This window comes from Prionailurus bengalensis, chromosome C1 (genome assembly GCF_016509475.1).
Source record: "Prionailurus bengalensis isolate Pbe53 chromosome C1, Fcat_Pben_1.1_paternal_pri, whole genome shotgun sequence".
Lineage (NCBI taxonomy): Eukaryota > Metazoa > Chordata > Mammalia > Carnivora > Felidae > Prionailurus > Prionailurus bengalensis.
In genome coordinates, this window is record NC_057345.1 from 14,329,090 (window position 1) to 14,344,146 (window position 15,057).

General features: G+C 55.1%; 1 protein-coding gene across 3 annotated transcripts in view; it reads right to left on the bottom strand.

Annotated features, from left to right (window-relative positions):
• Positions 1 to 15,057, bottom strand: part of TMCO4 (transmembrane and coiled-coil domains 4) — a 94,926-nt gene that overhangs the window by 28,768 nt on the left and 51,101 nt on the right. For all 3 annotated transcript variants that reach the window (XM_043573926.1, XM_043573925.1, XM_043573924.1), the window contains one exon: positions 12,630 to 12,714. In XM_043573926.1, coding sequence (XP_043429861.1) covers positions 12,630 to 12,714 — 85 coding nt within the window. The remainder of the gene's footprint in view (positions 1 to 12,629; positions 12,715 to 15,057) is intronic.

Consider the following 15,057-nt stretch of genomic DNA (forward strand, 5'->3'; position numbering starts at 1 on the left):
CCCCCAGGAGTGCTCCCTCACTGCACATCGTCTGGATTCTTCCATTGTTATTAAGCAGGACTCATACACAGGACCTATTTATACAAAATTCTGAGTGAGGGGAGGCCTGGGGTGGCGGGGGTGGGGGAAGGACACTGGGAATGGCCACTAGAGGGCCGATCTGTCCATGAGATTGGGATGGTCATCAGGGCTGATCATGGCCAGGAAAAGGAACATTCCCAGAGACCGTCCCCTCCCCATCCCTGTGCTCATCATAGAAATTCTGGCAGAGAATCTGTTTTCCCAGGAGATTGGGCAGCGAGCAGGGACAGCTGCTCCATCTGCTTGAGGGTGACAATTATTGGTGAGCCTAACGAATCAGCATTCAGTTCCCAGCGCTGTCTCTTGTGAGTTGGCTTAATGGGACTCTGATCAGCTCTGAGTGCAAAACGGACACAATCATGTTTCTGAAAAGCCTAGGAACGGACCTGGGGATGTGCTGGCCGCCCAGGTGCTGCTGCAGCGCTCGGGACTCCGTCGTGGTGCCAGCGGCCACTCTGGATGACATCTGAGCACAAGCAGCCTGAACAGATGCCCTGGGGCAGAGCCCGATGTCCCGCCGCCCACAAGCCATGGATGCGCAGATGAAGTCGACCCATTCCTAAGTTCCTAACCACTCCTGGGCAGAGTAGTAAGCTTCCTGTCACCAGAAGCAAGTAAGCAGAGGCTGGTAGGCCCCTCTGACGGATGATGCCAAGGAGATCCCGTTTGTGTAGAGGTCTGAACCAGGCGATTCCAAACAATCCCTCGGAACCTGCGCGTAGGAGTCTGTACTTTCTGGTGTTCATGGGATGGAAGAATGAAGGCCTTGCTGACCGACCCCAAGAGGACGCTGTGAGATGCCCGTGGATCGTCAAACTATGATGGCCTGGAGTGTTAAGTGCCCCTTACAATGTTTTCATGCTTTCGAGGCTCAAACCACCGACCGTACCATAGCCAGTTAGCAAGCATTTACTATGTTCCAGGCTCGTGCTAGGTGCCTCCTATGTGCTGTTTTCTCGATACATCACCATGAGGTGGGTAGCATTAGCTCTTACTCACAAGGAAGGCTTGAAGGATTTATGTACTCTGCACAGGGTCACACAGAGTTGGTAGTGGAGGCAAAATGTGAACCCAGGGCTTTCTGACCCTGAGCCCCTGATCTTAACCCTGTGGTGTGGAGAACAGTGGCCTGCTGGGTAGTTGTTAGCAGACCCTTCTAGGGCTTTTCATAGAGCTACCCCTCCTCATTCCCCACCCAGGGAGGAGGAGGAAAGCAGGTCTACAAATGGCTAGACCAGGCGGTAGGAAAGCCAGGCTGGGGAGACGGGTTGGTTTCTGGAGGCCCCGGAAAGGTAAGAGGACTCATCTCGTAGGGGCTGGTGGCCAGTCTGTGGGAGGAGCTGGGGCTCTGCCCCATGGGTTGACGGTGGAGCAGGGAGGCCCGGCCCCAAGCGAGAGCAAGCCCTCCAATCCTTGCCTTCTTCACACAACCATGACAACCCAGGTTCTGTGTGTGAATCAATGCATTTTAGCAGGTGGCAACCACCAAAGTTAAGGGTGTCTGCATCCCCAGGAGGATGCACATGCCTTTCCAAGGGAGCCAGGGGCCTAATCTGCAGCCGAGCCTGGCAGGAAGACCCCATTCGTTTGGACGAAGGCAGCAAACAATCCCACGTTCTGCTGAATCATTCCTCCCCTGGGAGCTGCTATCCGAAGACATTACTGTCCTAGAGCGAGGTCAGAAGCAGCGTGTGTTACAGCCTTGGAAAAATCCACGTGGATAAACTAATGGAAAGAGAGAGAAAGGAGTTCTTACTTCCTAAGGGCCCACCGTGTGCCAAGCACTGTGTGCTCACATCTGCTATAGCAAAAGGCCAGCAGTGGGGTAGAGTTGAGCCCCGGGGCTGCCATATACACATGACTGGACCCCTTCCCTGCACCGAGTCCCGGGCCAGGTTCTGGTGACACAGGAGAGGAGGACATGACACAGTCCCTGCCTTCAACCTCTTCACAGGCAAAACACAGCACTAACAGCTTAGTGCCACTCATAGGTGAAAGGAGAGAGAACATGCCGAGTGCTTTTAGCATCGTAAGTGTTCAACAAATAGGAGCCATTAGGGGTGCCTGGGTGGCTCAGTCGGTTAAGCTTCTGACTTCGGCTCAGGTCAGGATGTCACGGCTCGTGAGTTCGAGCCCCGCGTCGGGCTCTGTGCTGACGGCTCAGAGCTTGGGGCCTGCTTCCGATTCTATGTCACCCCCCCTCTCTGCCCCTCCCCCACTCACGCTCTCTCTCTGAAAAATAAACATTAAAAAAAAGATTAAAGATAAATAAATAAATAAATAAATAAATAAATAGTAGTTATTAAATCCCAGGACCAGCCCGAGAGGCCCTGGTACCCTTCTCCAAGGTGGGTGACTAGCCTCAGGGCACCCAGAGAGTAACAAGCAGAGCCTGGATTTGAACTCAGGCTTCCAGACTCCAGGTCCAGTGCTCCTTCTTTCTGTTATCTGCCTTGGCTGCCACGATCCCTTGCGTCTTGGAGATACAGGAAAGGTGAATGGATGGAGCCAGCTTACAGATGGAGCGTGGATGGGGGAGCCAGGCCGAGTGGATGCACGCACCCCAGGACCCAGAGCGCAGCACGCCCGGCAGGCTTCCGTGTACAGACTGAATACGCCGCCGGGTGGGCTGGCTCATCTCAGATGTCTCGCTGACTACCTGCCCGGAGCCACGGGGCAGAGATAATATGGAATGCCTCTAATTAATTCCCCTCAAATCCTTTTGGAACGAAGAGGAGAATAAGTGCATAAATAAACTGAAACAGAACTGATTTTTTTGGTTCATGAGGCCATTTCCTGGCTCAGTCTGCTGCCATGAGTCAGTCTGAATTGAGCTCGCTCTCCAACTACTTAATTTTTGAAAGCTTTTGATGCAAATGCAGAGAAAAACGAACAGTCTATCATGATCTGGGGCCCAGAGGCTCTCAGTGAGTGCTTGAATGGTGGTTCTTCTTGGCAACAGGCACCGCTATAGTCCCCCTGCCACCTGCTGGGGCCAGAAATACCCTTGGTCTGGACGGTCAGCCACTCCCAAAGCACATCCATTCCGTGGGCTGGCAGATGGACCGCCGGAAGTGGACGGTTCGTCTCTGGGAATTCTGGCTACGTTCATTTCCTGCCCAAAGGCACAAACACTTGTTGGCAGGTGCCCATTGTCTCAGTTTTGAGTGGGCGGGATCGGTGCATGGGGGTGTGGGGGTGCTGGCCGATCGTGCCTGCTGGGCACGTGCCGTCTGGAAGCGGAGCGGTGGGGAGGCTGGCCCAGATCTTGGGGGCTGTCGTCGCGTTCTGTAGTCTGCACTCACAGCAAACTTCCCGGCTACCATCGTGTGCCTCATCAACAAATTGGCTACTAACACCTCCTATGTGCCAAGTCCTGGGTCAGAGGTGAACCTGAAAGACAGGTCCTCCCTAAGGATGACCGCCCTCTAGTCCGGGAGAAAGACCAGTAAGCAGCTGCACAGCACAGTGTGGTGTGTGCGGGGACAGCCAGCTGGGGAAAGAGCGGGGGGAGAGGCAGCAGAGAGGTGGCCCCCGAAACAGAATGGCTCACACTTAGGACTTGGGTGCTAGGCATGAATCTGAGCTCTGCCGCCTCCCGGCTCTGCCTCTGGGCAAATCCCTTCGGCTCTCTGGGTCTCAGCCTCTTTCTCCGCAATTCTGTAAAACGGGACGAGGAATATTGCCTTGTGAGAAAGCTGTGAGGATCAGTTAATAAAACTGTGCCATTAGGCCGAAGCACGGACGTCCCACCCTGTTGTGGCCCAAACCCCAAAGACAAGCAAACGCCCGCTTTATCCTCTGAGAGAAAGCAGAAACGGGAGGGCCCCCTTGTCACATCTAGCTCCCCAAACGAACAAGCACCTCCCGCAAGCTGCTGACTCCATGAGAATAGCTCTGTTCGCAGCATCTGGAACACGGATGGCCGAAGATCCTGACACCCCATGTGGCTTCCATAATCTCATGAGAACATGGCAGTTTTCCCACCGTGTGATAAACACGGGGTAACCCTGGGACTCAGGAGTGTGAGTGTGTGTGTGTGTGTGTGTGTGTGTGTGTGTGTGTGTAATTTGACAAGCCTGGCCTTCTGAAGTCTGGCTAGTTTACACCTTTTTGCAAGAAACACCTTTTCCTTCCTAACTGCCTCTGAGTCTGAGACTTCTCCCTCCACGAGGAGTACGGGGGAGGGGATCTCTGAGCCACATCTTGAAGGATGTGTCTGAGCTGGCGCCATGCCTGGGGCTGGGGGAAGGCAGAGAGCCTTCTGGGCAGCAAGAACGGCTGTAAAACACAGGATGCTCTGACCCAAACAGACAGGAGCCGCCCTGAACTTGCAGTTGTCTTTCCCGGGCACGGGGGAGCTCTGAGGGAAGAGCAGCTGATGGGAATCCAAGGCCTTGCAACCAAAAAACCCTACTGGCTGCACCTGGAAACGTGGCTTTGCCTCACACTGAGCCTTCCCGCAAAATGGAGAGAATCATCCTGATCTCAGGTTGCTGTCAGGGTTAGCGACCAAAATCACGAATATGAGCACGGGTCGGCCACTGTGGATGCAAGTTCCAGCGGCACCATTAGCAGCCCTGTCACCGTGGCCCAGTCGCTTCACCTCTGTAAGGCTTGGTCTCCTCATCTGTACAACGGGGTTAATTAGAACCTCACAGGATTATCGCTGAGGATTAAATACGGTACGTACAATATGTAGCTGTGGTGGGCATAGAGTAAGTGCCAATGTCTGTTAGCTAGCGAGGTGAGGATGAAGAGAAGATGATGACTGGAGTGAGTCAAACAGGGAGCAGCCATCAGCACACCCTGGTGCAATCTGGGTCTGTCTATTTCTGTCTGAAGACGACGAGCTTCCTTGGCCACACGACGCGTTCAAAACGCTCATCCAGAAGACAAGGGATTCCCAAGGGGGGGAGTCAGTCCTTCCCGCTGAATACGCCGCCAGGCTGCTCTGAGAATCCGAATGACAGATGGAGAAAGCTGCATGGGCAGAGCATGGTCCAGCCCCCACGCACCGCTGCGAACTCCGAGCCACCTGCCTGGAGCCCCGGGAGGAGCAGAGCAGCCCTGGAAGTCTCGCTAAGCATCCGACTGCATCCCGGGGGGCTGTGTTTCCTTCCATGTTCTAAGCCAACTCCTTACGGGAGACGGTGGTCTCCCCGTGAGGGCGGGACACTCAGGTTAAGGATGTCAGCCCCCACCAGGCTACTCTGTGCCAGGTGCCTTTCAGGTGACTGACACACTTCATCGGCAACCTCCGTGGCCATTCTGCAAGGCCCCACCTCCTGTCTCAGATGGCAGGTTCTTTCAACAGACTGGACTCTTTGCTCCGTGGGCGGGGAGGGGCTGTACTGGCTTCCTCACTGCCACCTCCCCCAAAGCCCAGCACAGTGCTTGGCACACAGCAGGTGCTTAATGCGTGTGGACAGGTGGAGCAAATTTCTTTTCTTTCTTTCTTTATTTTTGTTTTTGGAGCGAACTGAATTTAGAGTAGTTCTGTTTAGCAGGTCTGAGGTGAGCTACTGCTTTGAGTGAATATATCCAACCAGAAGGGGCCCTAGATACTAATGTAAATAAAAGTTCTGGAGTCAGAGAAAGGTTTCAAGACCTTGGTTCTAGGGCAAGATACTTAGGGTTCCTTTTACGGAACCACGAGGCCCCCATCGAGAATATACAGGAATGACAACATCGGCCTGGGTCTCTGAGCGACGACGAGGATCGGAGCCCCTGCCCGCCCACGGTGGACAGAGAGCAGGGGTGAGAAGGGAACCTTTGTTGTGTTTCGCCTCTAAGATTTGGGGAATGTTTGTCACTGTGGCATAACCTAACCTATCCTGACTGATACAGTGTGAAGGCTTATAACTCTACACTTGAAATTCAATTCGCTTAAACAGCATGCACTCTCTGTGGGCTTCATCCCAGGTGCAGGCAGCACAGAGGTTAGTCAGACGCAGTCCCTGCCCTCGATGGGCTTGTAGCCTAGGCGCCTCTTTGAAAGGATGCTGAGCCTAAGACAAGGGCAGGTGCGGCTGGGAGGGGCACCTTGTGAACACTGGCATGTCCCCCAAGCAGTAACCTCCTGCTGTTTGCAACATCACCCAAGAGAGGAGATAACGCTGTGAAAATGGTTAATTCTACAAGCAGCTTTTCTTGGGGGCGAGGGAAGGGACAATGAGTGGCAGCTAGGAGGCAGTGGGGAGGGGGAGGCTGGCGGAAGTGACTCTGGGATTTATTGCTACATTTCATCACTGGGCACCAAGGGACTGCAGAAAACAATTAGTGGATTCGGACGCGTTACAGCAGTTCCTTTTTTACATCCCCTAACTCAGATAATGACAGCTTTCCTGCAATTAGGAGAGGGTCTCCTACGTGCACAGATTAACTGGGTGTTAAGCAGGGCTGTGTGAAACCAGACAGCTGAGCTGGAATGAACTAGATGTGAGGCCTCAGCTCCAGGAAAAGGGTGACTAACTCATTCACAATCACAGCCAGCTGCAGACTCGAAGATGCCCCCCCCCCCCCCCCCCCCCCCGTCAGTAACACAAGGCCGGGGTTGGAAGGGGCCGTGGAGGAAGCCGGGAGAAGGTGGGTGCAGGGGCGAGGTCACGGTTTCTTCACCGGGTCCATTTTCCAGGCACCACGTGCGTGGGGTGCCCTGATACAAAGTGCCGGCTCCCTTTCATAAAGCTTAAGACAGTCCCTCGCATAACAGAAATGCTCAGTGAGTGTCACGGGGTGCACACATGCTGGCCTTTAGGCATACTCTCGCGCTTAATCCCCGCAAGCACCTCGATGAGCGACTGTCCTTTTCTGCCGTGTTTCGCACGAGCCAGGGCAGCTGAGAGAGGTTGCTAGGTGGCTTGCAGCGTGGTGGGTCTGGGGTTCCAACCAGACGCCCTGACTGCGGAGCGCGTACACGTGCAGCCCCTAAGCCCATGCAGCTTCTCAGCTGCACACCCCCCCCCCCCATCTCATGACCACCCACCACAGCTCCTGCTGTGCCAGGCCTGGGGGAACCAGCGGGGACCGGATGGCGGGTTGTGGAGCCCTGGAAGGCCAGAGGCTTGCTGGGATGCTGCTAAGTGAGCAGGTGCAGGAGGAATTTGAGGGCCTGAGTGGAGGGTGGACGCATAACCATGCACGTGTGCGAGTGTACTTTTGTGGGCGCGTGTGTGTCCGTGTTTTCGTGTGTTTTACTTTCTGGTGTGGGTTAAAGAACTGTGGCCTGCAAGGCGCTGCTGGAGTCCCAGCCCTGGGCCCCCTGACCCCCCCCCCAGGGGCTGCTGGCCGGGGGGCGTCACGCTCTCGGGATTCAGGACCTTTCAGCTCCCTTTTGCAGGTTGGTATGTTTTGTGTTCAACTTCCCATTTGTGGGAGCCATCAGGAGTTCCCTCACCCTCCAGAAAGAGAAAGGGAAACGGGTGGGGTGGGGGTGGGGTGGTGTAAATGGCTTGGAGGCCTAGCTTTGGCAAGCGCCCCTCTATGTGGAGTCACCAAGAAGGCCAAAGGGGTGCAGTGGGTTAAACTGAGTGTGGCCTGCACACCCCTGGCACAGGAGCCAGCCGGGCTTAGGTTGGGAATCAGCCAAGACTAACCAAGGGACGGACCTGCCGGAGTGTTCGGGACCGGGGTCAAGGCAGAGGGTTCCCAGATCTCTCTCACCTCCCGTCCAGACACAGGATGGGACAGGACGTTAGCAACCTGAGGGGGAAACTATCAGAACTACCAAGAATGAAGACTTGTTCATGGGGCACCTGGGTAGCTCAGTCAGTTAAGCATCTGACTCTTGGTTTCAGCTCAGGTCGTGATCTCATAGTTCGTGAGTTCAAGCCCTGTGTTGGGTTCTGTGCTGATGGCACGGAGCCTGCTTGGGATTCTCTGTTTCTCTCTCTGCCTCTCCCCCACTCATGCTGTCTCTGTCTCTCTCAAAAAAAAAAAAAAAAAAAAAAGAAAGAAAGAAAGAAAGAAAAAAGAATGAAGGCTTGTTCAGAGTCTTCTGGCCGTGAGTTCTCCCTTCTGAGCAGAGGCGAGATCAGACCAGGTGCACTTTGGACCGACAGGTTTCTGTTCCGATTCCTCCCGAACTCTCGTTACTCAGAGGGCTTCCCATCCTAGTGGCTCCCGCTTTTTTTATTATTATTATTATTTTATTTTATTCGTTTTATTTTTGAGAGGCAGAGAGAGACAGAGTGCCTGTGGGGGAGGGTCAGAGAGAGAGGGAGACACAGAATCTGAAACAGGCTCCAGGCCCCGAGCCGTCAGCACAGAGCCCGACGCGGGGCTTGAACTCACGGACCGCGAGATCACGACCTGAGCTGAAGTGGGACGCTCAACCGACTGAGCCACCCAGGCGACGCGTGCTTCTTCTTTTAAAATGCAGAGGTTTTCTAAAGAGAACATGGACGACTCTTTGCTGCCAGCATAAAAAGGCCTCCCTTTTTCCTGCAGAAATCTGTGAGCGTCCACAGTCGGCCCTGGCAGTGCAGAGTTGAGCGCGACACGGTTCATCCCCGCAAGGCGGGGGAGGCCGGCATGCAGACCCCCGCCCCTGACCCATGGTGGGGCTCATTCCTTCGCTTGGTCCACTTGTCACGTGTCCCTTTACGTGCCAGACATCGGCTGGCCACAGGCTCGGGACGCAGTGACGAGGAAGACGAGGAAGCGGCATGCCCTGCCCCCACCCGCACTATGGTTCCTGGCCAGGGGACCGGCTTCCACCACAGGGGGTGACTGACCCCCACTGCATAGGGCCCCAGCACGTATACTTTGGGGAAAGAATTGCCCAGGGAGTTGTGCTATGCGCTCCTAGCTCACAGTGACTATCGGACCGGCAGGACAGAGGAGTCGACAGGCCGTTGTTAACGGTGACGCCAGTGCTGGGAAAGATGCTTGGCTAAGAACGGAATGGTGGTCTGGAGAGGTGGTCTGGCTTTGGGGTCGAGGTCACGCAACCCGTGGCTGGACCGCCTGCTCTGCCATGAGCTGGCTGTGTGGTTCGGGAACGTTACCTGAGGTCCATATTTCAGTTTGTTCATCTGCCAAATGGGTACCGTAACAGCATTGACCTGACGGGGCTGCTATGGAGGATCATGTGAGATAAGAGACGGGAAGAGCGTCAAAACCGTGGCCGGCAGACGGAAACACGGAGCGTGTTACGGGAGCGCACTACGCGGCAGTCACTACGAGTGCTATTATTACCGATGGAGAAGCTTTTACCCTTGCCCCTTGAGACACAGCCCGGAGAACACCACGTAAGGACGTCAGGTGAGCCTACGGGAGGATGCGCAGTCCGCCAGGAGGGACTGAGGCATGCCGGGTGACCGCCAGCACCCGCGGACAGTCAGTGGGGGAGGTCGGCCTGGACGTTCCAAGCCTTCCAGCTGGGCCTGCAGCTGCACAAGTGAGCCCAGGTGCAAAGAGGAGAGGAACTTCCTGGTCAACCCACAGAAGTGTGAGAATTATCCAGTTATTGCTGTGTTAAGCCACTACATTTAGAGAGGTTCTTTGCAGCAATAAACAACAGACACAGAATGTTAGCAAACACGGCACGAAAAGAGATCCTAAATGTGCACATGTGGCTGGCCTTGGATCCGGAGCTCTAGCGATCTACCATAAGGAGGAACATGCCCTGGGTGGCTGCTCCCCTTCAGCCTCAATGGGACAAATGCACATGGAGCGGATGTGGGCCCAGCCCGCAGCCTGGGGCCAAGCCTGTCCAACCCGCAGCCAGAAACAGAGCCTGTTCTAGAGCAGCCGAACCACAGCCAACCCACAGATCCTGAGCAGGAAGACATTTGGTGTCGTTGCCCTCGGAGTTTAGGGGGTGGCTTGTTATGCAGCATCGCTACAGCAAAAGCTGACTGCTACGCCCATCCTGCCTCTCTATGACCCACACGTTTGTAACGAAGGTCCTGTGTCCTGCATGAGAAATGCCATCCCCCCAATTTTCGTGAGAGATTCTGTCATTTGCACAACGCTGCAGGAATACAGAATATGGCATGCGGGAGTCGACGGTGTCGCTGTATGCCAACGAAGCCCTTTACTGCAAGAGGTGAAGAGCTGAGGACGGGGAGACATAGAAGGTCTCCAGGGGGTTCTTCGTAGCAGGCCAGAAGGTCCCAGGTAGATTATTATATTTTTAAATGCTTATTTACTTATTTTGAGAGAGAGAGAAAGTGGGGGAGAGAGGAGCAGAGAGAGAGGGAGAGAGAATCTTTAAAAAAATTTTTTTTAAAATTATTTTTATGTTTATTTAGTTTTTGAGAGAGACAGAGCACGAGTGGTGGAGGGGCAGAGAGAGGGGGAGACACAGAATTGGAAGCGGGAGCCAGGCTCTGAGCTGTCAGCACAGAGCCTGACGTGGGGCTCGAACTCACGGACCAGGAGATCATGGCCTGAGCCGAAGTCGGACGCTCAACCGACTGAGCCACCCGGACGCCCCAGGGGAGAGAATCTTAAGCAGACTCCATGCTCAGTGCAGAGCCCGATGCGGGGCTCAATCCACACCCGTGAGATCATGACCTGAGCTGTGATCAAGAGTCAGATGTTTGACTGAGCCCCCCAGGAGCCCCCCAGGTGGATTATTTGTACCAGGTAGAGCAGGGAAGGCAGGTAAGGGATGTCTTTTTGACTCATTCTGCTCTGGTGATGCCTGGGGAGGGGAAGAATTTATACAGAAAGGAAAAGTACAATGTTCTCCACGGTGTAAGTGGAAACTCACTTTCACCGGAGCCCCAGATTCAGCCCTGCTTCCTCCGTGGTTTTTGGCTGACCTCTGACCTCAGCCTGGATTTTCCTGGTGAACGCAGCTCCGAGCTGGCTCCCCAGGCCCTTCTGCATGGTGGCCCCAGGTTACCCAAAGCTCCTGGAAATAGGACAGAGCTACCTCCTCATTGCTTAGTGATGCAGACAACACCGGGTGATGGGGGGGCGGGGGCTGCTGAAAGCTACAGGGGAGTGGGGGTGGGGGGGTCCTCCAAAATGACACAGAGAAGACACGAGGCTCATCTGCAGGCCTGACACACAGGGGCTTGGTCCTTCCACGGTAAATGCCAAGGATGGCACATCCACCTTGCCCGTGTAACCGGGAAAATAGCTCTGGTCCTCAGTCCAAGGTGGGGGACCATTTTAGCAAAAGAGAAGAAGCAGGAATGAGTCATGCCCCTCAGCTCCAGGGTCTCTCCCAGGCCCTCCGGGGCTGCCAGCATTGCAAATAACCCGGGTCAGCCCGACACGTCCGGCTCCCTCAGGTCCGGCCAGCGGCGGGCATTCCCGCCCCTCCCTGCTTGCTGGCAACCGGCCAGCAATCCGGTCACACACTCGGGCCGGCCGGGGAGCGGCCAGGGGCCTCCTTCGGGGCTGGCCTCAGGCCGGCAGCAGCTCTGAAGAGCAGAAGCTGCAAAGCGACATACCTCGAGCTGAATCTGGTCAACCGTGGGTTTTGCCATTTGCAGAACAAACACGCGGCTGAGCAGGAGAACTCCACGTTCGAAGTCGGGGAGCTGACGCCCAGAGAGGCACGGAGGCAGCCCCAGTGAGACCGCTGCGCGGAACTCTGGCCCTCCCTGCCAGCCACCCTCTGCTCCCAGGCCAAGGAGTCACCGTCTCAGTGCCTCCTCCTGCTCCAGGGTCCTACTGCTGCTGTGTTCCCCCAGGAGACGTTAAGTCTGGGCCCCGCAGACTGTGGACCACTCCGAGCGCCCCAGGCTCTGCACCCGACTCCCCCAGCCGTCCCCTACGGGCTGTCCCAAACCAGCACTCTGTCCTGGAGACCTCACCCGCCAAGGCCCGGAGCAATGGCACTCAAGCTTTCCACTGCCTCAGCACTCCAAGTATGTCCCTGGACGGCACGACACACACCCAAAGGTGTCTGTGGAGGCTAGCTCCCAAAGATACATCCACCTGGCACCCGTGAATGACAACGTCTTTGGAAAAGGCGTCTTCAGATGTAATCGAATTATGCAAACGTAATTAAGTTCAGGATCCTGAGATGAGATCATGCTGGCTTTGGGGGGGGGGGACCCTAAATCCAATGAGACTGTCCTGAGAAGAGAAGAGAAGAGAAGAGAAGAGAAGAGAAGAGAAGAGAAGATAGGAAGGAGAAGATGTAAGGATTCAGGCAGAGAAGGCAGGGACGCATCTACAGGCCAGGAAGGGCCAAGGGCCGCCAGCCACACCAGAGGCCGGGAGCGACAAAGAAGGATCATCCCCTAGAACCTCCGAGGGAATGTGGCCCTGCCGATGCCTCGATTTCAGACTTCTCGTCCGGCTCCCTTCGCTCCCACTCAAGAACACACATGAGAACGCCAGGGCAATGCCATTATCGTAGGACCGTCTCGCATCCACTCGAATTTGCGTACAGAGAAAAAACAAACCATTTTCCAAACGACTTCGCCGTTTTGTCTATTGTCAAGCTATTTTTAACTTTTAACGACTATCACCAAGAACTGGGAACACATTCACAAGGCTCGTGACCCCTGGCCCAGAACCTCCTGCCTGGGGGATGAGCTGGGGAAGGGTTTTCATCCGTGACAAGCCAGACTCACCTTTCTCCTGAGCCATCTCTTGCAGACAGAAGTAGATGACTCTGGCTCCCAGGCTGAAGCCAATCAAGGTGACAGGTCGCCGGCCCTGTGGGGAGACAGGACACAGGTGTCTGGGGGATGCACAGCCAGTTCCGGCAAAGCATCAGTCCTGACAAGGACGGCCCCCTGCACACCCCTCGGTGCCCGCCTCACGCTGTATGAATCACGCATGTGCTATTCCTGTCCTGGAGCTCTGATGTCTTAATTAATTAACTAATCTTATTTGAGAGAGCGTGGGGGAGAGGGGCTGAGGGAGAGAAGGAATCTCAGTGCGGAGCCTGATGCAGGGCTTGATCCCCTGACCCTGAGATCATGACCTGGGCCGAAATCAAGAGTTGGACGCTCAACCGAATGAACCACCCAGGCACCCCCAAAGCTCTGATGTCTTAATCAGGACGGGCAGGGCCTTCATTCATGCAGGCGTGCACCTGCTGTGGAACTGCAGGCAGCCTCTGGCTGGGTTAATTCCCTTTCATCTCCAACCATCATCCGGCCACTGTCTCTTCTCCCCCAGGGGACAGGACTCAACTATCAGGTGGCAAATGACTGCAGGATAGCGGGGCCCTTCTGGAGCCAGGAAGAGGAGGTGGAAGGTACCCCCAGGGGTGATGACGGGTAAAGAGGCAGAGACAGGTGAGGGATAATTGTTCTGTTTCTAGATAGAAAGGTGGGACATGAAATCAGGCAGTAAGTTCGACATGAAGGGGAATCTTCTGACTAAAGAACTCGTGGAAAAGGCAACTGGTAAGAAGAAGAAAGTTCCCTGAGGTGTCTGGGTGCAAGTTCTCCATGGAAGGAGGAGGAAGGAGCAGAGGAGCTTCAAAAGGTCCGGTCGGGTCCTGCCAGTCTATTCCTTTTCCTTGTTTTTGTGCCAAAATGTGTATCCCTCCTCTCCCTACTCCCGCCCCCCTTTACGACAACAGGAAACCCTTGATCAAATAGTATCCCCGTCCTGCGGGAACTTTGTGGCAACGGCTGCTGGCCATCCCCCGACACCCACTCTCCCTGGGTCCCTGGGAACAAATTCCTGAGTTTTGCTGGCACACAGCTCCTCGACCAGGGACGAAGTTTCTCCGACTCCCCTGCAGCGAGGGATGGCCAAGGGAGGAGAGGGGAAGCAACTGTGTGTCTACGCCTTTCCCTTCACTTGCCTGCCCCCAACTGTCTGCAATGTCCGTCTCGAACTGAAGGAGAGACTGAACGCCGAGGACGTGTGGCCATGACGTTGAAAGCCGCCCACGTGAGGCAGAGTGATAGCCCCCGGGAGATGGTCCCATCCTAACCCATGGGCCCTGCAAATGCCACCTTATATGACAAAGGGGGAGGCAGGAGGGTCCGAGTCAGATAGGTGACCTGCTGGCAGAAGCAAGGGACAGAGAGAAAGATCTGAAGATGCCACACTGCTGGCTCTGAAGACGGAGGAAGGGGGCTCCCGGCCAAAGACAGCAGGTGGCCTCTGGCAGCGGGGGAGGCAGGGAAGTGGATGCTCCCTGGAGCCTCCATAAGGAACGCGGGCCCGCGTTTTAGATTTTCATTTATTTTTCCTTAATGTTTATTTATTTTTGATAGAGTGCGAGAGAGCAGGGGAGGGGCACAGAGAGAGGGGGACAGAGGATCCGAAGCAGGGTCTAGGCTGACAGCAGTGAGCCCCACGTGGGGCTTGAACCCACGAACCGTGAGATCATAACCTGAGCGGAAGTCAGGTGCTCAACTGACGGAGCCACCCAGGCACCCCTATTATTTATTTACTTTGAGAGAGAGAGAGAGAGAGAGAGAGAGAGAGAGAGCGCGCATGGACAGGGGAGGGGCAGAGAGAGGGACAGAGAGAATCCCAAGCAGGTTCTGTGCTGTCAGCACAGAGCCCAACGTGGGCTTGAACTCATGAACCGTGAGACCATGATCTGAGCCGAAATCAAGAGTTGGATGCTTAACCGACTGAGCCACCCAGGTATCCCACCCCCCCGCCATTTTTAGATTTCTGACCTCAGAGCTGTAAGGTAATAAATTTGCGTTTTAAGCCAGTATGCCTGGGGTAGTTTGTTACAGCACCACGAGCAAACAAACACACATCGCATTGCCCTGGATGCTGATACCCTGGCTATTCCACGGGAGAGGATAAACGTCTACCTTGTTTAAGCCGAGGCCACTCTGGTCTCTGCCTTACTTCCAAACCTGCCACAGGACCTCCCTATTTCTTCTGGTACAGACACAGAAATCAGATGGGGGCTGGGGGTCTCAAGCAATTTACCCGCTGTGGCAGAAACTGCCAGCTGTCCCTCAATATCCATCCTCCCCTTCCCATAGCTGAATTTCAGCTGGGTTCACTGACACCTAGAATAAAGACAGCGTCCCCCAGCTTCTGCGGCAGTAGGCGTGGTCCTACGGCAAG